Source organism: Brassica napus, chromosome A1 (genome assembly GCF_020379485.1).
Source record: "Brassica napus cultivar Da-Ae chromosome A1, Da-Ae, whole genome shotgun sequence".
NCBI lineage: Eukaryota > Viridiplantae > Streptophyta > Magnoliopsida > Brassicales > Brassicaceae > Brassica > Brassica napus.
This window is the reverse complement of record NC_063434.1, coordinates 11,513,978-11,536,445: the sequence shown is the minus strand read 5'-3', so window position 1 is coordinate 11,536,445 and position 22,468 is coordinate 11,513,978. Positions and strand designations below refer to the sequence as shown.

The 22,468-nt window shown below is 38.3% G+C and overlaps 5 protein-coding genes across 7 annotated transcripts; 3 read left to right on the top strand and 2 right to left on the bottom strand.

Moving 5' to 3' along the window:
- Positions 1 to 388: 388 nt before the first annotated feature.
- Positions 389 to 5,280, top strand: LOC106352553 (WD repeat-containing protein 3-like). The gene is made up of 12 exons (XM_013792170.3): positions 389 to 721; positions 981 to 1,196; positions 1,303 to 2,409; positions 2,671 to 2,793; positions 2,967 to 3,148; positions 3,292 to 3,523; positions 3,593 to 3,802; positions 3,995 to 4,123; positions 4,293 to 4,361; positions 4,627 to 4,749; positions 4,831 to 4,881; positions 4,970 to 5,280. Exons 1-12 carry the CDS (start codon positions 488 to 490, stop codon positions 5,141 to 5,143), a joined length of 2,850 nt encoding a protein of 949 aa, XP_013647624.2. The 5' UTR covers positions 389 to 487; the 3' UTR covers positions 5,144 to 5,280.
- A 36-nt stretch (positions 5,281 to 5,316) lies between these two features.
- LOC106352552 (psbP domain-containing protein 1, chloroplastic) lies at positions 5,317 to 6,888 on the top strand. Of its 2 annotated transcripts, none has more exons than XM_013792168.3 (3): positions 5,317 to 5,692; positions 5,894 to 6,328; positions 6,476 to 6,888. In XM_013792168.3, the coding sequence occupies exons 1-3, from the start codon at positions 5,534 to 5,536 to the stop codon at positions 6,689 to 6,691; spliced, it is 810 nt and encodes a 269-aa protein (XP_013647622.1). In that variant the 5' UTR covers positions 5,317 to 5,533; the 3' UTR covers positions 6,692 to 6,888. The 2 variants fall into 2 exon arrangements, with proteins under 2 accessions (XP_013647622.1, XP_013647623.1); XM_013792169.3 differs by having other exon boundaries at positions 5,452 to 5,692; positions 5,904 to 6,328.
- A 314-nt stretch (positions 6,889 to 7,202) lies between these two features.
- LOC106352551 (putative TrmH family tRNA/rRNA methyltransferase) lies at positions 7,203 to 9,061 on the top strand. The gene is made up of 4 exons (XM_013792167.3): positions 7,203 to 7,633; positions 7,736 to 7,840; positions 8,256 to 8,382; positions 8,523 to 9,061. Exons 1-4 carry the CDS (start codon positions 7,424 to 7,426, stop codon positions 8,741 to 8,743), a joined length of 663 nt encoding a protein of 220 aa, XP_013647621.2. The 5' UTR covers positions 7,203 to 7,423; the 3' UTR covers positions 8,744 to 9,061.
- A 26-nt stretch (positions 9,062 to 9,087) lies between these two features.
- LOC106352550 (pyruvate, phosphate dikinase 1, chloroplastic) lies at positions 9,088 to 15,517 on the bottom strand. The gene is made up of 18 exons (XM_013792166.3): positions 15,087 to 15,517; positions 13,458 to 13,514; positions 13,136 to 13,369; positions 12,619 to 12,756; positions 12,364 to 12,526; positions 12,041 to 12,276; positions 11,832 to 11,960; positions 11,568 to 11,747; positions 11,171 to 11,473; positions 10,934 to 11,095; positions 10,769 to 10,858; positions 10,367 to 10,680; positions 10,154 to 10,283; positions 9,951 to 10,079; positions 9,730 to 9,867; positions 9,569 to 9,646; positions 9,395 to 9,486; positions 9,088 to 9,310 (listed from the first exon to the last, which is right to left on the bottom strand). The coding sequence occupies exons 1-18, from the start codon at positions 15,336 to 15,338 to the stop codon at positions 9,265 to 9,267; spliced, it is 2,871 nt and encodes a 956-aa protein (XP_013647620.2). The 5' UTR covers positions 15,339 to 15,517; the 3' UTR covers positions 9,088 to 9,264.
- A 1,767-nt stretch (positions 15,518 to 17,284) lies between these two features.
- LOC106352548 (protein farnesyltransferase/geranylgeranyltransferase type-1 subunit alpha) lies at positions 17,285 to 19,435 on the bottom strand. Of its 2 annotated transcripts, none has more exons than XM_013792163.2 (6): positions 19,317 to 19,435; positions 18,986 to 19,238; positions 18,789 to 18,898; positions 18,219 to 18,339; positions 17,934 to 18,029; positions 17,285 to 17,855 (listed from the first exon to the last, which is right to left on the bottom strand). In XM_013792163.2, the coding sequence occupies exons 2-6, from the start codon at positions 19,208 to 19,210 to the stop codon at positions 17,430 to 17,432; spliced, it is 978 nt and encodes a 325-aa protein (XP_013647617.1). In that variant the 5' UTR covers positions 19,211 to 19,238; positions 19,317 to 19,435; the 3' UTR covers positions 17,285 to 17,429. The 2 variants fall into 2 exon arrangements, with proteins under 2 accessions (XP_013647617.1, XP_013647618.1); XM_013792164.3 differs by having other exon boundaries at positions 18,986 to 19,233; positions 19,317 to 19,433.
- Between the last annotated feature and the right edge of the window lie 3,033 nt (positions 19,436 to 22,468).

The window sequence follows — 22,468 nt, the reverse complement described above, 5'->3', positions numbered from 1 at the left end:
TATTTTGCAAAATATTTTCCATTTGTCAAAATCTGATTGATCCAATGACTTGTGATTTAGTATACCCTTTCGTCTAGTGGTTCGGACATCCGCTATGATCTTTCCAGTAGTTCATATAGTAAGGGATACGTATTTCAATTTTTAAAATAAATTAATTTATTATTATATTTTATATTAATAATCACTATTATGTATGTTTTGGATTTTCATATATATCAAAAAAACTTGCAAGAAATTTGCAAAACTTTTCTTCCGCAGCGTTGTTTGCAAACGTTAAGAAGATTAGAAGAAAATAACGGGGTCCAAATTGGAATAACAAAAAGTAAGGGATCTATACTGCAATTTAGTAAACAATAACAATTTGCTAAAGAGTTTTAGAAGTGAGCTCGCCTCTCTCCCAAAACCCTAATTAAAACCCCAACCATCGAAAGCTCAACGCAAGTAGCAGACGCAGACGGAGACGGCCCGAAACAAAAAGCTTTGAACAATGGTGAAGGCGTACCTAAGATATGAGCAAGCTTCTTCCTTTGGTGTCATAACGTCTCTGGAGTCTAACATCTCTTACGATTCCACGGGGAAGCATGTGCTTGCTCCGGCCCTCGAGAAGGTCGGAATCTGGCACGTTCGCCAAGGAATCTGCACCAAAACCCTAGCTCCTTCCTCCTCTCGCGTCGGAAAGTCCCTTGCCGTTACCTCTATCGCCTCCTCTGCCTCTACTTCGGTACTTTACATTACCTCTCCTTTACATGTATTTTGTAGCTGTATAGCTTGTTAGAGGTCAGAAAGGCAGATACTTTGAAGTGTTTGTTTGCTCTTTGAAGCTAAAGATGCAGACTTTAGGAAACTACATTAGAAAGCATGAACCTTTTTGTGTGGGTTGTTATTGAAATTTGGCATCTTGATGTTCTTGTCCTGATTGTTTTAAGTAAATGTTTTTTTTTTCCCTTGGAAAAATGAACTAAGTAAAGAGGAATGTGTAGGTTGCAGTTGGGTATGCAGATGGGAGTATAAGGATATGGGATTCTGAGAAAGGGACATGTGAGACTACTCTTAACGGCCATAAGGGGGCTGTGACTGCGCTGAGGTACAACAAGGCTGGTTCTATGTTTGCATCTGGAAGTAAAGACAACGATGTTATCTTGTGGGATGTTGTTGGTGAAACTGGGCTTTTCCGTCTCCGTGGTCACCGTGATCAGGTTAGTGTTGGGCTGGTGTTGGAGTTCCATCATTTATTTCTGGCTGTTGGTTACTTTTCTCTTTGTTTTTTATTTGACACCACTCGTTTGTTTGTTTCTGGTGTAGGTGACCGATCTTGTATTCTTGGATGATGGTAAGAAACTTGTTACTGCATCGAAGGACAAGTTCTTGAGAGTCTGGGATCTTGAGACCCAGCACTGTATGCAGATAATCAGTGGTCATCACACTGAAGTCTGGTCTGTGGATGTTGATACAGAGGAAAAGTACCTCGTCACTGGTTCTGCTGATCAAGAACTTCGATTTTACGCTGTTAAACAAAACATGCCACATGTATCGGTGGTGTCAGATTCAAATGCAAATGGAGTTGATGCAAGCGGAGATCACTTGACCGAGAATAAGTGGGAAGTTTTGATACCGTTTGGGGAGATCCAGAGACAGACCAAGGATAGAGTTGCGAGTGTGAGGTTCAGTAACTCAGGAAGTCTGTTGGCTTGTCAAATGGCAGGGAAAACCATCGAAATATTCCAGGTGTTGGATGAAACGGAGGCGAAGCGGAAAGCCAAGCGTAGGCTTCGCAGGAAAGAGAAAAAATCTTCCAAAGAAGGGGTTGAAAACGGAGATGCAAGTAATGAAACTGAGAAAGCTGATACTGTTACTACTCCTACTGTCCCTGACGTTTTTAAGCTCTTGCAAGTCATTAGAGCTGGAAGAAAAATAAGCTCTTTCTCTTTCTGTCCGATTACTCCAAAAGATTCCTTGGCGACATTGGCGTTGTCTTTGAACAATAACTCACTGGAGTTCTATACGCTAAAGAGCAGTGAGAACGAGAAAACTGCTACCATTGAGCACCAAGGACATCGATCTGATGTGAGAAGCGTAGCCCTCAGTGCCGACAACACACTCCTGATGTCAACCAGTCACAGTGAGGTGAAAATTTGGAATCCTAGTACAGGTTCCTGTCTCCGGACAATTGATTCTGGATATGGAATCTGCAGTTTGATTGTCCCTAAAAGTAAGTATGGTATTGTTGGAACGAAGAGTGGAATACTCGAGATCATTGATATAGGGAGTGCTACAAAAGTGGAAGATGTTGAAGCACATGGTGGAACTATTTGGTCAATTGCACCCATTCCAGATGATACTGGGTTCGTCACTGTGAGTGCAGATCATGAAGTCAAATTCTGGGAATACCAAGTCAAAAAAGCTGGCCAAGTGAGTTTCCTGACCTTTCTTATGTTTCATTGATACTCTACATTCGAGGAACATGTTGTTTCATAAAATTTATTTTTCCATACGACTTGGTTGGTTCTATTGTCCTTTAAAGTGGTTTCACGGGTTTTCTCTTCGTGTCCTGATTAATTTGCCTTTGTTTTCTTATTCACTTTTATATAAACAAAGTGTGATTGAGCTGATGATAGGTTATTTCAGTTGTATTACTTGTATGGCATAATATAACGTTAAATGACCTTGTAGGAAGCCAAGCAACTCACGGTTTCGAATGTGAGGTCTATGAAGATGAATGATGACGTACTTGCTGTTGCCATCAGTCCTGATGCTAAGCATATTGCAGTTGCGCTGTTAGATTCTACGGTGAAGGTATGCATATCTTTTGTATCCTGATAATAGCATATATAAACTGTCTAAGGTCAATTTCGTTAAATCTTTGCCATATAATAAAAAAGTGTTGCTATAATCACTCTCATCATTGTTTTAGCGTTTTTTAATTGTGTTGGGCGAATACTAACTTCCTTTGCTCCTATTGTTTTCAGGTTTTCTATGTGGATTCCTTAAAATTCTTCCTCTCCTTATATGGGCACAAGTTGCCTGTCATGTGCATTGACATTTCATCCGATGGAGCGTTGATTGTGACTGGTTCTCAGGACAAGAATATCAAAATTTGGGGACTCGATTTCGGTGATTGTCACAAGTCCATCTTTGCTCACGATGACAGGTACTTCCCTTAAGTCTACCAAATTCCTCAGAATGGCACAAAAATTTTACTCGACTATATTTAGTTTTAGTCTTGGAGAAATTTTATCTGCTAAATAAATGAATGGAAACATGCTTTGCTGACATGCAACTCTTGTTTTACAGTGTTATGGGTGTGAAATTTGTTCGCAATACACATTACATGTTCAGCATTGGGAAAGACCGACTAGTGAAGTATTGGGATGCAGACAAGTTTGAGCTGCTGTTAACGCTTGGTGGACATCACGCAGAGATTTGGTGCTTCGCTGTCAGCAATCGTGGTGATTTTCTTGTCACAGGATCTCATGACCGCTCCATGCGGCGCTGGGACCGTACTGAAGAACCCTTCTTCCTCGAGGTAATGTCATACTGCTTGAAGTTCTTAGCTTTGGGTCCATCATTTAAATTTTGCTGAAAAAAATCTCAGGAGGAAAAGGAGAAGAGGTTGGAAGAGCTATTTGAGTCTGAGATCGATAACTCAGCGGAGAACAGGCATGGATCCGAGGAGGAAATTACAGAAGAAGGTGTTACAGGTTTAGCTAAGAAGACCACAGTAGACGTCCTATCAGCTGCTGATTCAATCATAGAAGCTCTTGAACTAGCAGAAAATGAAAAGAACCGTATTACTGAATATGAGGTGAGAATTTTGAACTTGCGTATCGTACCTATGTAAGAAGTATATGTGCATCTCCCAGTTTTTCCGAATAACTCGTGGGCTAAGAAATATATGTTCATCTCTTGATCGTAGCCTTTGCGTACTATATTATTTTGATTATATGCTGTTTTACCTTGTTTTATATATTTCGTTCTTGCATCATATGATTTTCAGGAGGAGAAAACAAGGGGAACGGTTCCTGATTTGGCTCCAAATGTTGTGATGCTCGGGCTCTCTCCGTCTGAGTTTGTTCTCAAAACCATCTCTAACGAAAAAACAAACGATCTTGAACACATCTTGCTGGTTAGTTTCTTTTCTCCCAAATTAAAAGAAAACCACTGACCTCTTTCTGTGGGTTTTACAATTCTTGTTTAGAAACGTCCAGAAAAAAAAGCTATTTACCTGAATGCTTTCAATTTAAGATTTTTTGCTGATCAATGGCGCCCTTTGTTCTCTGTTTTTTTTTGTGTAGCCTCTACCATTCTCAGATGCTTTAAAGCTTCTTTCCTACATGGAAAGCTGGAGTTTGATTCCTGAAAAGGTGATTCTCTATTTTTCATCAACAGCATCTCTCAATGTATCCGTTAAGATTCAATAAGTTTAGCTCTGAAGGGCTTGAATTAGAAAAGCTTGACATAAGTCTAATAACATGCCCACTGGCAAATGGAACTGCTTATGTATGACAATGCGTGTACATAGATGTAGACTAAGGAGTTATACATATATAGTTAGATCTCCCACTCTGATCCTTGTCATCAAAGCTTATTTTTTTGGTTCTGAAACTGTTGATGTGAAATATATGCCAGGTAGAACTAGTATGCAGGATTGCAACGATTGTGTTACAGACGCATCACAATCAGTTGGTAACGACTCCAGCTGCACGACCAATATTAAGTGTTCTCAGGGATATTCTTCACGCAAAAGTCAAGGTAAAATTGATCTCCTGTCAATATATATAAATAGAAGGAAGAAATATAGTGACCTAATAATATTTGAACCTTTGTTACCAGGAAAGCAAAGATACAATCGGTTACAATTTGGCGGCCATGGATCATCTTAAGGTAAACTAACCAAGTTTTAATTGTTTCATCCTGGTACGGTTTGCAACTCCTAAAGTCGGAGAAATTAAACAACATATATTTGTTACAGCAAATGATGGCATCAAGATCTGATGCTCCATTCAGAGACGCAAAGGCGAAGCTAATGGAGATAAGGTCACAGCAAGCGAAACGCATGGAGGCACGGTTGGATACGAAAACAGAGAGGAAAAGAAAGAAGAAACAAAAGAGATTAGAAGATGGCCATGGTCATGCTTGGGCCTGATTCATTCTTTTGTCCACTGTTTTAAAGTTGAAGAAATTTTGCTGTAGTGTTGTTGTTGCTAGATTTGATTTACTTATAATACTATCCAAAACTTCGCCTTCTTCTTTTGAAATCTCAGTTTCTCTTTCGATTCTTTATATGATCATTTTCGATTTTGATCGATAACTTGGCTACGATCTGACTCAAGACCCGAAATTAACGCGCTCTATATTTTTTTTTTTATGTTGATTGAGAATTGGAATAATTTTTCTGAAGTAAGAAAATAATAATAAAGCCATCAAACAAAATCTGAAGTGGCCTTTGGGAAAGAGAATAATAACATTATCCAGAAAAAATGCTTCATCTGTGAAGAAAAACCACACAACTTTCTTTCTCTTGTGCTCCAAAAACATGGAGACCCTTATCTCTCCTCGTTCTCTCTTTCCTCTTCTCAAAAAACCCACTTCAAAATCCTCGTCGTCTTTCTCCAGACCCGTCTCTTCCCAATCTCCCAAGTTAACTAAACCGGAATCTCCAGCTCCCATAAACTTGTTAACCGATGCCAAACAGGTAAAAATTTCATCACTTTGATTGACCCTGGTTTACCAATGTTCAGAATCTTTGAGTTTAGGTTGTGTTTTAGTAACAATGTCAGTATATTTAGCATTTTGAAACTATGATAGGCTTTGTACATTCTTACCAAAAAAAAGGGCGTGCCTTATAAAAAAATCATAGTGTTTGATGATTGTCTATACTGACACCACTCTTAAGGCTTGTGCAGTTGGGAGGAGGAGGAGCATGATGATGGGTGGTTTTCTCATGTCTGGTTTAATGCTTTCAGAAGCCAATCTTCCAACATCAGCATTTGCTTTGACTCCAGTCTTCAGGGAGTACATTGATACCTTTGATGGATACTCTTTCAAGTACCCTCAGAACTGGATCCAAGTCCGAGGAGCTGGCGCTGACATCTTCTTTAGAGACCCTATCGTCCTCGACGAGAACCTCTCTGTTGAGTTTTCTTCGCCTTCTTCCTCCAAATACAAGTCGCTTGAGGACTTGGGATCACCTGAAGAAGCAGGGAAGAGAGTACTTAGACAGTACTTGACTGAGTTTATGTCCACCAGACTGGGTGTCAAGCGCGAGTCCAACATCTTGACAACTTCCTCCAGAGTTGCAGATGATGGTAACCTCTACTACCAAGTCGAGGTAAAGCCCCAAAGTAGTCAGTTTACCAAATTGCATTTTACTTACTAGTTCCGTCTTGTCTTTGTTGAGATATGCGCAACAACATCATAGGATGGTTTTGATAGTTAAGCTTTGATTATAAGGAGGGATGTTTGATGATTTGAACAGGTGAACATAAAGTCATACGCGAACAACAACGAGCTAGCAGTGATGCCGCAAGATAGAGTGGCTCGTTTGGAATGGGACAGGCGTTACCTGGCGGTCCTAGGAGTTGAGAACAATAGACTCTACTCACTCAGACTCCAAACACCTGAGAAAGTTTTCCTGGAAGAGGAGAAAGATCTAAGAAGAGTTATGGATTCTTTCAGGGTCGAGAAGATTTAGAGAGAGAGAGAGAGAGAGAAGCTCACAATTCTTCTTCATGGCTTTCTTTTTCCCCAGAAAAGAAAAAAGAAAAAAAATCTTGTTCTTCCTCCCATTGTATTTTTGAAAGGCTTATTAAGCTAATCTAAAGGCTTTGTTGTAATGCTTTTCTACAGTTATCAGATTCATTCCTTGACGGCAGGAGATGGTTCAATTCACGTTGCTGATTTGTAATATCAAATCTATCACTACACTACCGGTTAATTCTGAATAATTTCTTCATTTTGTTACAAAAAACGATCACATAACTGTTTAACCGCCTATCAAGTTTTTTTTTTTGTCACTCCAAATCTAGTATTATTGGACAATTGTATAAGTTATTTTTTAAATAGGGTACAACTTCAGCAAACGTTATTAGACGGCTTCTTCGGAAAAAAAAACGTTGTACAAAAAAAAAAAAAAAAAAGTTGCCCAACATCTTCATCTTCTGTCTCTGAGCTTACAACTTGACGACCTTATTATTAGTCAATTGATCAAAAAATAATCTCTGTCTGTGTGGCTGGCTATCGCCTATCAACCTTAAAACAGATCTTATTATTTATAGTCAATTGATTAAGAAATTTACTAATGACCACATAACCGGTTGACCTATAACCAAATTGATTACTCCCGGTTCTTCAATTTGGTCTAAGACATTCGGAGAAAACCCTCAGTGAGTAAAAGAAGAAGCAGAAGAAGAAGGAGAGGAAGAAGATGGCGGGATATGAGAGCTACGTGGTTGTTCACAACATAGCAAAGCGTCACAACGTCGGAACACTAGCTCGAAGCGCGACGGCTTTCGGTGTAACGGAGCTGATCCTCGTTGGGCGCCGTGACTTCAACGCATTCGGAAGCCATGGTTCGGCTTCTCACGTCCGTTTCCGACACTTTCACTCCCTAATCGAAGCTCGCAACTACCTCAAGGTCTGAGATCGAACAAACAAAGTTGGCAACTTTATGAATGGATCTTATCATTAAGGGACTCTGAAGTCATATGTGTTGTCTTTTTTTGGGTGGTGGATTTAGGAGGAGAAAGAGTGCGATATATGCGGCGTTGAGATTGCAGAGGGAGCTGCTCAGGTCAATGACCATCCTTTCAAAAGAAACACTGCCTTTCTTCTCGGTAATGAGGTAACCAATCAAAAGACCTACACTTTGTTTACATTAATTTGATAAGAGTTTGTGCCTTTAGAAATATTGAGTCCTCCTCCTTGTTGACTTTGTTTGCTATGAGTCCCAGATCATACTGTGCTTTGTTTGTTATGACTATGACTCTGAGATAATACTGTGCTTTGTTTGTTATAAGTCTCAGATCATACTGTGCTGGTTACTTTGTTTGCTATGAGTCTCAGATCATATTGTGCTTTGCTTTGCTATGAGTCTGAGATCACACTGTGCTGGGTACTTTGTTGACTATGAGTCTGTATCATGGTCTTTGAATATGTAACATGTCCTAAAGACATTGGAGTGAAAGACTTCATTCAAGCTATTTAAACTCTATATATCTTGGTTTTAATGGTGTGGCTAAAGTTTGGGACTTTTGTAGGGATCAGGATTATCTGCCAAAGAGTATGAGATATGTGACTTCTTTGTCTACATTCCTCAGTATGGCTGTGGCACTGCCTCCCTCAATGTTACTGTTGCTGCTTCTATTGTCTTGCATCACTTTGGAGGTACTTTCTCTTCTGCTTTTCCTTTGAAATTAGAAAGCAAGATTATGGAGAGAATAGCTAGGTGTTGATAACTCTATGAAGCCATCAAGTGTGTTACTTCCTTTTGCTTTACACAAGAAGTATCATTGTTCTTGTTACAGTTTGGGCGGGCTTTTCTGAACGTGTCCGAGATGGAAGCAAATTCATAGTTGCTGATAAACCCGTTAGGCAAGGGAGACGGAATTTCTGTGCTGGTACAGAAGAATCTATCGTTGAAGAGCGGAAGCTGAGGAAAGAAAGTGCCGAAAACGGCTTCTTTGATGAAAACGGAAACGAAACTTCATCCACCGACCTTCTGAACGGTTTGTTCCTTAACGAATAGTTGTCTATGAATAAGGAACATAGTCTTGCTTTTGGGGAAGATCAAGAACATTCCCTTAGATATATATCAATCAAGCAGAGTCAGCTCCTTCCTTAGTTTACAAAGCCTCTATAATCTTTGTTTTGCAAGTAGAGGTTGCTGATGGTTTAAGTTGATAGTCGTATCTCTTTGCTCTTGTGTTGTATTAGTATGAACATGTTTGATGATGGTTTAAGGTGATCGCAGTTTCTCTTTGCTCTTGTCTTTACAATTAGCACAATTTCCACCAGACTTGTTATCATTTTCTTATAAATGTCTATCGCCTTCCTGTGTTACTGATATTTAAGTGTTAACATACTAAAACATTCCAAAAATATTCCCTTTTATTAACATCTTCAGTGAACACATGAAGTTCCAGATATTATTTGTTTTAAAAGAAAGTTATACTATCCAGTATCTTTGGTTTTGTGCATTTTTTTTCCTGGAAATTTTATAACCAAAGCTATTTTATTAACAGAATAATAATGCCTTCAATTAGTTCATCATGCAATAACAACTTGAGCAGCTGCTAGCCTTGCAATGGGAACCCTGCAACAACAGAATGTACATCAAATTCAAATTGTCTTTTATAAGAAAACTGGAATCTGATTAAGCAGCAAGTAGAATATAAACCTGAAAGGAGAACAAGAAACATAGTCAAGTCCTGCTTCAGCAAAGAATGCAACAGATGAAGGCTCTCCTCCATGCTCTCCACATACTCCAACCTGTTCATTTTCACTCACAATTCAATCCCAAATTCTCAACTCATCCGAAGTGATTCGGTTTTTGATTCAGAAACAAATTTACCTTGAGGTTAGGCCTAGCCGCTCGTCCTCTTTCTGTCGCCATCTTGACCAATTGTCCTACACCCTTCTGATCAAGAACCTGATCCAAACATAAACAAATGAACTATCAAGTTTCCATCTCTTGGAGAGTCAATGAAGTTGTCTTATTTCTTGTATGCATACCTCAAAAGGGTCGTGCTGTAAGATTCCTTTGGCGAGATACATGGGTAGAAACTTGGCAACATCATCTCTACTGTAACCAAACGTCATCTGCGTCAAGTCGTTTGTCCCAAACGAGAAAAACTCTGCTTGTTCCGCAATCTGTCAACAAAAGGGGTTTCTTCTTACTTTAGCAGCTTCATGTTTTTAAGTGTATAGCATAATAGTACATTACTACATTTTACCTCATCTGCAATGAGCGCAGCTCGAGGGATCTCAATCATTGTCCCAACCTTGTAGGTCACGGTATGACCCTTCTCAACAAACACTTTCTTTGCAACTTTCCTGATTACATCAACTTGGTGACCCAGTTCCTGTCATTATCATCCTTTCTAGTGTAAATTTTTTAACCTTTACTTAAAAATGTTTGCAAGATGGTTTACATTACCTGAGGAGTTCCTACAAGTGGAACCATAATCTCAGGAAGAACAGTAACACCTTGGTCTTGCATTGACGCTGCTGCTTCAAATATCGCACGAGCTTGCATCTCCGTTAGCTCTGGATATGATATTCCAAGCCTGTAAGAATAATACAAAGTTAACCAGACTGTTCTTCTGTAATGAAGGCAGTATAATATAAACTCAGATGCAAAAGAGAGAACCTGCAACCGCGGAAACCAAGCATTGGGTTGACTTCAGAGAGTTTCTCAATCTGTGACAAGATGAGGTCTTCTTTCATGCCTGTCTCTGCAGCTAGCTCTTGTACTATGTTGTCCAAATCACCTTCAGGGAGGAACTCGTGAAGGGGAGGGTCTAACAAACGGATTGTTACTGGTAAACCATCCATTGCACGGAAGATGCCTTCAAAATCAGAACGTTGGTAAGGAAGCAAGACGTCTAGAGAAGCTTTCCTTTGCTCTGTTGTCACCGCCATTATCATCTTTCTCACTGCTTTAATCCTATCTGCTCCAAAGAACTTAACCAAACCAAAACCAAACACAACATCAAGATTTTGGACACAAACATTAAAGAAAACATGAGATCAAGAACGGACAAGAAGTTACCATATGTTCGGTTCTACAAAGACCGATCCCTTCAGCTCCGTTTTTCCTAGCTGCAATAGCGTCTTCAGGTGTATCGGCATTCGCCATAACCTTCATTGATCATCAATACATTTGAGTTAAAGATCTTGAAGAAATGTCAAATGGGTTAAGTTAACTCATACACACCTTGAGACGTCTGACTGCATCAGCCCAAGACATGAAAGTCTCTAAATCTGCACTCAAAGCAGGAGGAGCTAATGCTTGTTTCCCCAATATAACTTCACCAGTTGTTCCATTCATTGAGATCCACTCACCTTCATTTATCGCCATATCTCCAATCAATAAAACCTGAAATGTTTCACCAAAACCCTAACTTGAGAAACAAGCTTCCCTTAAAATTTGCAAAGATTAAATGTTTTTAACCTTATGGTTCTCGTCCACTCGAATCTCTGAGCAACCGGCGATGCAGCACTTTCCCCAGCCACGAGCAACAACCGCCGCGTGTGACGTCATGCCTCCTCTCGCTGTTAATATACCTTCAGCTGCGTGCATACCTCCAACATCTTCAGGGCTTGTCTCCGTTCGAACCAGAATCACGTTCTTCCCCTGAGCATGCCAAGCTTCGGCTTCCTCTGCCGTGAACACAACTTGCCCAACCGCCGCTCCTGGAGACGCCGGTAAGCCTTTCGCTACCACTTTTTCACGGTACCCCGACGGGTCATGAAACTATACCCATCAAGAAAAAAACCGAAACTTTCATTGTTCTCTGTTTTGTTTCTTAAACCCTGTTCGTTCAGTTTGAGTCTAATTAGATATATACCTGTGGGTGAAGAAGTTGATCAAGATGTTGAGGCTCCACCATTTTGATAGCAGTAGATTTGTCTACAAGACCTTCACTCACCATATCAACTGCTATCTTCACCGCACCTTTACCCGTTCTCTTACCCGCTCTGCATTGCAGCATCCACAACCTCTCCTCTTGCACCGTGAACTCGATATCCTGCAACACACGTTTTAGACCATTTTTTTCAAAACTAAATATAATGTCATGTTTTTTCTTGATATGAATTTTATGTGTACTAACCATCATGTCTTTGTAATGTGCCTCTAAGATGTCACAGTTCTCTACAAGTTCCGCGTAAGCCTGGGGCATTAATCTTTTCATTGTGTCCAAATCTTCTGGTGTTCTTATCCCTGCAACCACATCCTCTCCCTGTCCATAAACATATTAGTGTAAGAAGAGAAACAAACGGTCTTTGAGGAAGCTAAAGAGTAGAGTTTGAGAAGCCAAACCTGAGCATTGACAAGAAACTCTCCATAGAGCTTCTTCTCTCCGGTGCTAGGGTTCCTGGTGAAGAGAACACCAGTTCCTGAAGTGTCCCCCATGTTTCCGAACACCATGCACTGGATGTTCACTGCGGTTCCTTTCAGTCCACTTATCTGGTTAATGCTTCTGTACTTGATGGCTCTTGGACTATCCCAAGAATCGAACACAGCTTCAATAGCTAGTTCCAGTTGCTTTTTCGGATCTGCAGTTAATCCCTTCATGTTATGGAACCAAAACCTGAAAGTTGTAACTTAAATCTCAGATTAAAAAATAAAATAAAAAATCAAACCTGAAGGAAACTCTTGACCCTTGACCTGCAAGTAAATACTCTTGTACTGCTCAACCAGCTCTTTGAGATCCTCAGCGCTTAACTCAGTGTCGTTTTTGACTCCTTTGCTCTCCTTCATCCTCTCTAGCTTCTCTTCAAACTTGGCGTGTGGAATCCCCAATACCTTTTATTAATAAAGATAGCATTGAGAAGGTGGTCAGAGAGTTTTTCTTGTCGTACAAGTTATCTCAAAATGTATAGAAACAGAGGACTTACGACGTCACCGAACATGTCAAGAAACCGCCGGAAAGAATCGTAAGCGAAACGCTCTCCGCTTTTGGCTGCTAAACCGACCACGACTTGGTCGTTTAAGCCTAGGTTAAGTACAGTGTCCATCATACCGGGCATTGAGATCTACAACGAAGTCATGTTAATGTTTTTCTATTTTTATTAATTAATGCATTTTTCCTAAAACACTAATCTACTCTCTCCCTTTCTAAATGTAAGGTGCTTTCATTTTCTAAGTAAGCTTTTTAAATTAATTTATATTTTAATAATATTTTAGGTAAAAAGGTAGTAATTTTTTTTATAATAATTATATGTATTTATCTAAAATATTATATATGAAACTTATATCATTCAACTAATGCAAAACCATATGTTTCAAAACAAATCAAATGAAGATAAACGTTTGGGGAAAAAAACGCACATTGATCTCATTCGTTGATCTAAAAGATGGTTTTATAAAACATTATGCTGACAACAACAAGAAAATACAGATATTTATACTTACGGCGGCGCCGGAGCGGACGGAGAGGAGGAGTGGCTTGGAGGGATCGGCGAGGGAAGCTCCAATGTCACGTTCGATGAAGCTAAGACCTTCTAAAATCTCTTCCCATAAACCTTCTGGTAGCTTCTTGCCTGCGACCTGGTATTGCTGACAAGCCTCCGTGGATATGGTTAGCCCCGGGGGCACCGACAAGCCTATGCTCGCCATCTCCGCCAGGTTCGCTCCTTTACCTCCCAACTTCATACAAAAACAATGTTTGTTATTAAGAAAATTTTGAAAAAAACAGAACAACTATTAACAATGTGTATAAGATGATGATACATACCAAGGACTTCATGCCCTTGTTGCCTTCGCTTCTTCCCTTTCCAAAGGTGAACACTCGCTGCATCATGTTTGTAGGTTTTTAGTTTTCTGGGGATTGAATGTTATATTGAAGAAACGTTTGTGCAAGTTAAAGAAGACATGTATGTGTCTATATATACTAAGCTGGATGAAATAGATAAAATTGATCAATTTTATCCAACTTAATTTGGAGATGACTATTTATCTATCACCTAAATATAATGTTTGCAATTTAAACTATAATAAAAATAGAAAATATTAAAAGGAGTACACTAAACCAAATTAATATAATTTAATTTTAATATTTTAAAACTAAATTTATGTATTTACTCTAATACAAGCTTATAATTCCTTAAAGACAATCTCTTCTTACAATCAATTATTTTATTATAAAGTGAAACTTGTAATTCTTTTAAAATGAAATTATAATTCTTATAGATGAATGAATCATTTAAAATTCTTAATTTGTCGTGATACGTAATCAAACAACATCGTCATCTAGTCAAGAGATCCATTCCAAATTATCCGAACCTCGAAGTGCTAAATTTTGTAGTATTATTGACCAAAATTTAAGAAAGTTCCTATGGTGACTCGTCATAGATGTGTCAACCATATCTGATCTCACACAAACACTTTACTATACCACCACTCTTTCTTTCCGAACATTTTCTTCTATTTGTGCAATTTCTTTCTTTTTACTCAAACCCAATGAAAAATAACCCATAAAAACATAAATTCTTGAAAACATTAATATTATAACAAAATGGCATATTTCTCACTGATTTCTAAAATGAAGAAAAATATTAAGAAAGCATTGCAAATTTTGAAACTATCCCTTCGTTATTATATTGATATTTTAAATAATCTAATTATAATTACTGGATATTTTTTTAACTTGATATTCTAAGAAATAACACAAAACTGATATAAAATTCAACTAGCTCATTCATACCATCTAAACACATGAACTTGCTAATATCAAAATTCCTGGAAGCCAAGAATTTTGATTGACGTTTTGGTTTTTGTTTCTATTGCCAAATCACGTGGATAGTGGATCTCCCAATAGCCAAATTCTTCACGTATTCTTTTGTATAATTACGAAACGGCTTACTAATTGCACAGTGGATCTCCCAAGTGGCATAAGAATCTAAAGTATCGACGCAAAATGTTCACGGTTCACTAATTAGGCCTTAAACCACCAAACTGGACCGATGATTCATTAAAACATAACTGGTTAATGAAGTTTATCTACTATTGACCTCTCTTCATTAAAAAAATCTCATGTATTTAATCAGTTTAACTTCAAAAGTTTAATGTTTAAACAAGAATTACGGGACCAACCAGCATTGACAATCCTCTCACAAGACAAACCATGTCACAATTGCGTAATCGATTTTGTGTTCACAACTGAGAGGATAAGCCAAGTATACATCTCCGGTTTACACTCCTCTACATAATTCAATTAAAAGAAAGAGAACAAACAGAGCTGCAACATCTATGGTTCAACCCCATGGCCATGATCGGTGTTGTCTTTTTTATCAAGACGCATATGAAACATAAGAACGAGTGTAAGAACATGGCTTAAAAGAAAGACATAAAATGGAAGACTAACCTTTTTGGTTAAGGAAGCTGCCGGATCGGACACAGGGCTAAGGACGGCTCGAGCTTTTGTCCCACCATGCATACCGGTCTTCGTTATGCTTAACCGTTTGCAATGGATTGTACCGATTCTGGAAACCCGGTTCGATCCATTACTCAGCCGGTATGATCGACTAGCCAATCGGCTTCTGTCGAGATGATCCGTCCAGTACACTCCATCCCCCTTGAAGAGTTCTAATGTCGTCTTCAGGATCATACTTTTCATTTTTACATAAAACCTAAATCACTAAAATAAATATAACAAAGCTTCTCTTGAAGAGTTGTATAAGATCTACAAGAGATATATAATTGGTGTTTGATGGTGTGAGCTATTAGGAGAGTAGAAATATGGCGGACGTTTTATAATCTATAACTCTTTTTTTTTGGTTCTAGAAATATAGACTTTATGTGATCTCTTTTATTTTTATTTTCTTGGGAGTTTATAGATTTTGGTTTGACGAGTGACGTGAGTGGATGGTATGTAGATGTGGTTATGATTAGCCAATGTGTCCACTCCATGGTTGTTCCCCTCCTCTTTCTACCAACGACCATATAAGTGGCTACCGTTTAAATTGATTTCTAAGACAAAAAATTAAGTTTTGAATAAGAATCAGATTAATTATGAGGTCATATATCAATTCTGTTTGAAAAAAAAGTAAGTCTTATCATATTTTTTACGTGTTATTCCTCGGTTAATCTCCCACAAGCTAAGAAATTAAAGAAATGATTGAGATCGATGGAGTACGAATTGATTTACCTAGAAGTTTTGTGGTGGTGCTCAGTGTGAATGCGACTTGCCAGGTTCCAGGAGAGGTATGTGGCCATATAATTTAGGCCATTTCTTTCTTTTGTAACAAATATAATTACTAAATTCACAAGTAAACATATATATATGTATATGCATATGAGATCATTTTATATATTTTTTTGAATTATACAGAGGTATCCTGGCCCCACCGAAGTGATCCAGACTAGTCACGTGTTGTCACGTGTCGGTCCTCTGTCCCTGGCGATGCCGAAATGTTAATTCCCCAGTGGCCGGGATTCGAACCCTGGTGACGGTACTCACAGCTGTAAGCCCTTTACCACTAGAGTTAGAAGCCCCGGTTTATGAGATCATTTTATTAAATTGGAGATTCATGTGTACGCCTTTAATATATATATGAATACATAACATAGCTTGAAAACGTTTTCAATATCTGAACATATCTGGAAACGTATGGCTAGGAACAAAAAAAAAGGGGTTATAACTTCCGAATAGTCTGGAAGTGTCTTTACACATTCATGCTCGAGTTAACTAAGGGTCCCAAAGGTTATGTGCCTCTATGGAACCTTCTGGTGCTTTTATTTCTAAGGAGAAAAATGATAACTCCAAAAACTCACCATAAAATAGTAAACTGTGACTGTCACGGGGAAGATGTGAGCGAACGTTTGATGGCTGGGATCCGGAGAGGTAAGGGTTTTGCATCTTTAATCCATCGTTTATTTATATGATAAATGATGTCATTTATACTTGGGTATCGTATTTAAATTAAAATTTGGTAGAATTAACATTGATAGTTTATTATAACTTATGCAAATAGTCTTCCAAGTTAATTTATATGAATTGTTGTAACTTGCGTCATGAAAATAATGATCTATACATTATTTTCTACATAGATTTGGGTCTATGCATATAATGTGTGTGATCACCAGAACCATGCGGAAGTCGTCCATTAAGGAATGCATGGATATGCGCTAAGGAATAAAAGGTTAAAAATATTTCCCCAAGATTTTATGACACCCATTTGTGCAAGTTTGGGAAAGGATTAGAGAACTGAGCAGACAAATTAGATTTTACCGATCCATAAAGAAAGGAGTATTAGTTTTGAACTTTGGATACTTTTCTTGTTTGAATTGCTAATTGTCAATTTTGTTTTATTTGTATCTTTTCAAGGATCTTACGAGTTATTAGTCTGACCATTCACATATCACAAATTATGCTTACCATTTCAAACACCACACATTCTGTCATATCACAACACACAAAAGACAAAGCAATTACGTGACCACATTCTCCCTTCATGTCCAACAATCATAATGTTGAACCGGAATCTATCCCAAGCCGGGATTGTATTTTTTATTTGATGAAACCGGGTTTGAATACTCCAAACCCAATACTACACGTTAGTGTTGACATTCATTAGATTTTGCATTGATAAAAATAAAATAAAAAGGGAAGCCAAGAAAATCAAGATTTGTTGTGATGTATGGTAACATGTTTCATGAAAAAGGCAGTAGTTTAAAACGTAAAAGTAAATAACTTTTTCAAGTGTGGTTATATTGCCACTGTAATTTTGCTCTTCCTCCATGCCCAATAGTTAGCTCTTATAGGATCAACACGACACAGAATGGTACACACCAAATTGGCCAAGTTAGCCTCTGGATCTTCATTAGCTAGAGCTTTCACCGAGTCTATATGCTCGTTGGTTGGTCTCAACCCATCGCACAGAAGATCCAAAAGGGTGCTCAGAGCGAATCCATGGAAGCAGTCCGTGCGTGACAGAACTTTCAAACAGACTGAGGAAACACTTGGATCACTAATCCAAGACTCTGTGTCGTCTTTGTAAAGGGCTTTCAGGTATCTCCAAGAGCTCTCGTTCCCGGGATTTGCTAAAATGGCTTTGACTGTGTAGCTTACTTCAGATTCTCTCATGGGTTTTAGGCCCCCCAACGAAGGTGATCTAGTTATAACGTAATACCTCTGCAAGATTTGATTTAAGAAGGCAATTATAATTTGGGAAACATAATCTAGCATTGTGTATTGATGAATCATATTTACCTGATTCCATGCAGAGTTGTTAAAGACGTCAGCTTCAAGGAGCTCATGACAGTAATCAAGCTCATTTTCCCATCCACCTAATGCTTGTAGTGCCCACTACAGATTGTTTCCCAACATAAAGCAAAAAAAATAGCATACATAGTGAGTGCTTTAAACAAGGTTCTGAGATTAAAAAACCTGCCTATGTGACTAAGCATAATAATGTAGATTGTTTACCAACAATAAGCAAAAAGATAATACTACACGTCAAGTGATTGGGTTAAGCAATGTTTCGAGATGACAAACCTGCCTATGTGACCAAGCATGATAATGTTTGGCATCAACTGATAGTATGCTCCGAGTAAAGTCAAGTTCCTTTCCTGCAACATCAGGACCCAGTTTCTCTGCAACCCATCTCCGATGATGCCTAGAACAAAATGAAAAACAAATTAGAGCAGAGCCATTGAGCATCACAAATCAAAGCCAGCAGACAAAGCTAAACTTCCATAAAGCAGCAGATGAGCAAGCTTTCATCTCAAATATACAGAAGATGCACTATGTAACACGTCTTTCAGGTTCTAATGAATTCCAAAAATGCAAAACATATACAGTTCTTGGTTCAAAACTATTCATCAGTCAATTTCACAGTATATATACAAACACTACTCATCGCATGAAAAAAAGAAACAAAGAGTAGGAACTTTCTTAAAGCAGCAGATATGCTTAACACTATGGACTTTAAAAAGAGCAAACTTTCATCTCACATATAAAAGTTAAATGATTCCCACGAAAGCATATAGTAGACGTATACAGTTGTTGTTTCACAGTATAAACAAACGTGTAATGAAAAAAATCAAAAAGGAATGAACTTTTTACCACAACTGGTAGTTCTTGGAGTTATCCTCAGCAATGCTTTCGATGAACTTGAGCTCTTCATACAAGTCGTGATCAAGCTCCTCCAGTACTAAGCGCCTGAAGTGCCACACCTTCAAAAAGGAACAACAAGAACAAGAAGAGTTACAATCTAATCAAATCAAAGAGTAGTAGTAGGGCAAAGAAGAAGGATCAGTTACGGTGTAGTTGCCGGAGTTTAAGCGGAGAGCTTCTTCCGTGAGTCGCAGCGCGCGAGGAGAACGCTCGTCGGAGCGGTAAATCGCCCGGAAGTAATCCATCGTCTCCCGGAAGTCTTCCTTGTAAGCGATCGGAACCACCGGGTTCGGACCATCGTCCTGACTCAACGGGACAACGTCGGACCACTCCGGGCGCTCGCTCAGTGGCACGGTCGCGTCGGAATCCATGTTTGCTCGGACTGATCGAAAACCTACTCTGATGCCCAAATTCAAACAGATTCAAACTAGGGTTTAAGGGGATGCGAAGACAGAGTAATAGGACAAGGACACAAACCTCAGAGAGATAGATCTGAGTGTAAGTAGCCAAGGGACCTTCTTCGATTTGGGAAAGCCACGAGCGCAGATGAGAGACTATGGAAGGAACAACAACAATGGTAGTTTTCCTAATCCAACATATCATATTATACATTTATAATTTTTTTTTTAAATAATTTTATTAGTTAAATCTTTCATTAATACAATTTTAAAATCTTACACTAACATAAACTAAAAAATTTATTAAAATTATTTTAATAAGTGAATTTTCTGATTCTTTTAATCATTTAAGAATGTTTTATTTAAAATCTTATTATTTTAGATGAGATTTATTTTAGAATGATTTACCAAAATTTAATATTAAATTGTTAATTTAATTAAAATGCCAAAAAATTAATTAAAAAATGTCACTCGAAAGTGAAGCACACAAAGATGACTTCTAAATTAAAGAATAAAAATAAAATTGAAACAAGATAAAATCGTATCTCGAAACGATTTATGGCATCATTAGAGCGCACACTAACTATTTTATTTAAAATCTTACTATTTTAGATGAGATTTTAATCATTTTAGAATGTTTTATTTAAAATCTTACTATTTTAGATGAGATTTTAGAATCATTTACCAAAATTAATATTGGGCAATTGTCGAATAATAGCACCTTTTGAGTTTTTGTCTCAAAAATGACACTAGAAAGAGAAAGTCACAAAAATGACATTCATTAAAGGGTAAAATATCACTAATACACTTGAGGTAAAATATCACTAATACCTTTGGTTTAAAAATAAATACACAAACAAAAATAAATAAAAACAAATAAAATAAAAATTAAAAATTAAAAAAGAAATTTTATTATAGTTTCAGATTATATGTTTTCAGATTCGAAACTTTTTATAATTTTTTTTTGAATTTTTTTTTCAAATTTTTTTTATTTTGTTTTCAAATTTTCTTTTTATAATTCAAAAATACTTTTTGAAACAGTTTTTTAAATTTTTATTTTTCATTTTTTAGTATTTATTTTTTATTTTATAAAATTTTAAACCTTAATTCCAAAACCTCACCCCTTAACTCTAAACCCTAAGGTTTGGATTAATTAACTCAAAGGGCATAAGTGTATATTTACATTTTTAATAAAACCTATTTTTGTAACTTTGAGCCTTGAGTGTTAATTTGAGATTAACAAAAACTTGGTTTGGTGCTATCCTAGTTTTTTTTTTTTGGCTCAACTTCAACTTTGCATTAACCAATTTATGGTAACGAGATTACAACCTCACAAGATTTTCACTCCACATACAATATCAGGATCTAATATCACCTAGGAACACTTAGAAGGATCTTACGCTACCCGAGTTAATCCGATATTGCATTTTTCACCACTCCGAGAACAAGTTCATTCCACTACTTGGAATGAATCGTCTCTTAAACCACTAAATTCTACTACTAAAAACAAGAATACAAAACATATCCTTAGCCTGTAGAAACCAATAATGAGAATTCTAAGAAACGCACATAGCGAATGGAGCTATTGATTGGACTTTTAAGCTCGGCCATTGCTTCATCACCGGAAAGGTGCTTCTTCTCACGATTGAGAGAGGTCTTCAATTAGAGCTCTTAGCAACTGGATTAGAGATCGAAAGAATTTGGCCGACCAGTTACTTCAACGCCAAACCGGCGCTTACTACTCTCCATGTATCTGAAGGCTTCGGGACAGCGGTTTTGTAGCTGGGGAAAAACGGGTCGAGGTCATGGCTCCATTAACGGACAGCTTTGAACCTGAACAGCAGAAGAAGAGGCACAGCTACCGGGTAAGACAATAATCGGTACTGCGCATACCATGCCTCTAATCATGATCACCAATGGCCTTCGAGCTCTCCCGCAGACCACTCGAAAAAGAAGAAGGACCGTCATGACTCGTCTCCGAGAACCGAAGAAACGACTTCTCCTAATCAGACGACTTCGCGCCAATGTCGCAACACTGCTTGAGCAGAGAAGAAGCACTTCCCTTCCTTTCTCCGACCAAACCATAGACGATTCTTTCCGGTCTCCGGAAAGAAACAGTACACACATCGCGAGAGAAATTTCGGTGAAAACACGTCCTCCATACGAACCTTGGTGTGCCTCCAGTGAGAGACTCTGGAGTTCTCTGGAGCGGTAGAAGACATAGAGCATCTCACACGCCGAGATAGCTCCTATCGTCATCAGATCCACCCCTTCGTCGCAGATCTGAAACAATGGCCGGCAAGGTGAGACCAGCCTCCAAATCCGCAGCCAAAGTGTCAAGCAAACAGTCACGCGCCACCGCCTCTTCACTGGGAGCCGACGAGACCAAAGTAAAACGGCTCGAACTGAACTCGACAGTAGAACCCTAAAAGTCGAACCAACCAGTGACCACCTCTTCACTCGACTCACTGCCGCTCCAGATCCGCCTTCGATATGTCCAGATCTTGCTCCGCCGCGGTCAAAACAGCCACTAGCCACCGTTAAACTCACCAGAGACAGAAAGTATGTCGCTGAGGGATGGAATGGTACCAGAAAGGCAAAAGAAAAAGGAGAGGGAGAGTTGAGGGAGTAGCCTCCGATGCCGCTAGTGTCGCGGACGCCGGGGGAGGAGCCGCCGCGGACGCCGGGGGAGGAGCCGCCGCGGACGCCGGGGGAGGAGCCGCCGCGTTAGAGTTTCTTCAGGTCACGAGGGTTTCGAGGGAGAGAGAGAAAGAGAGATGTCTTATGGTGCTATCCTAGTCTTTTTCTCATTAATATTAAATTGTTAATTTAATTAAAATACCAAAAAAAAATTAAAAAAAAATGTCACTCGAAACTGAGGCACACAAAGATGACTTCTAAATTAAAGAATAAAAATAAAATTAAAACAAGATAAAATCGTATGTCGAAACGATTTATGGCATCATTAGAGCGCATACTGACTCAGAGACCTCAGAACTGAGCAAGTTCTTAGGAAAATCCATACGAGGCAGCTCATGTATGGGATCACTAGTAATTTCGTATCCGGTCAAAATCTTTGTCAATTTATCAAAGTGGATACTTATCTAAATTGAACTGATCCTTCAATATATATATGTTAATCTGTAAATTTAAATCTAAGAACGATATAAGTTCAAAAATTAAAATAAAATATCAATGCAATAGAAAAATATAAAAATTAAATGAATAGTG

Bases quoted from the DNA above. Each gene is read 5' to 3' on its own strand.
- LOC106352553 (XM_013792170.3), top strand. From the start codon at position 488: ATGGTGAAGGCGTACCTAAGATATGAGCAAGCTTCTTCCTTTGGTGTC. The intron at 1,197-1,302 runs GTTAGTGTTGGG...TTTCTGGTGTAG, and splicing joins TCCGTGGTCACCGTGATCAG to GTGACCGATCTTGTATTCTT. The intron at 4,124-4,292 runs GTTAGTTTCTTT...TTTTTTGTGTAG, and splicing joins ATCTTGAACACATCTTGCTG to CCTCTACCATTCTCAGATGC.
- LOC106352552 (XM_013792168.3), top strand. From the start codon at position 5,534: ATGGAGACCCTTATCTCTCCTCGTTCTCTCTTTCCTCTTCTCAAAAAA. The intron at 5,693-5,893 runs GTAAAAATTTCA...ACCACTCTTAAG, and splicing joins TGTTAACCGATGCCAAACAG to GCTTGTGCAGTTGGGAGGAG. The intron at 6,329-6,475 runs GTAAAGCCCCAA...TGATTTGAACAG, and splicing joins ACCTCTACTACCAAGTCGAG to GTGAACATAAAGTCATACGC.
- LOC106352551 (XM_013792167.3), top strand. From the start codon at position 7,424: ATGGCGGGATATGAGAGCTACGTGGTTGTTCACAACATAGCAAAGCGT. The intron at 7,634-7,735 runs GTCTGAGATCGA...TGGTGGATTTAG, and splicing joins AAGCTCGCAACTACCTCAAG to GAGGAGAAAGAGTGCGATAT. The intron at 7,841-8,255 runs GTAACCAATCAA...GGACTTTTGTAG, and splicing joins CCTTTCTTCTCGGTAATGAG to GGATCAGGATTATCTGCCAA.
- LOC106352550 (XM_013792166.3), bottom strand. From the start codon at position 15,338: ATGAAAAGTATGATCCTGAAGACGACATTAGAACTCTTCAAGGGGGAT. The intron at 11,474-11,567 runs GTATATATCTAA...TGATGGGTATAG, and splicing joins ATCAACTTCTTCACCCACAG to TTTCATGACCCGTCGGGGTA. The intron at 10,080-10,153 runs GTAATGTAAACC...TGATAATGACAG, and splicing joins CACTTGTAGGAACTCCTCAG to GAACTGGGTCACCAAGTTGA.
- LOC106352548 (XM_013792163.2), bottom strand. From the start codon at position 19,210: ATGGATTCCGACGCGACCGTGCCACTGAGCGAGCGCCCGGAGTGGTCC. The intron at 18,899-18,985 runs GTAACTGATCCT...TCCTTTTTGAAG, and splicing joins TAAACTCCGGCAACTACACC to GTGTGGCACTTCAGGCGCTT. The intron at 17,856-17,933 runs GTAAATATGATT...CAAATCTTGCAG, and splicing joins ACAACTCTGCATGGAATCAG to AGGTATTACGTTATAACTAG.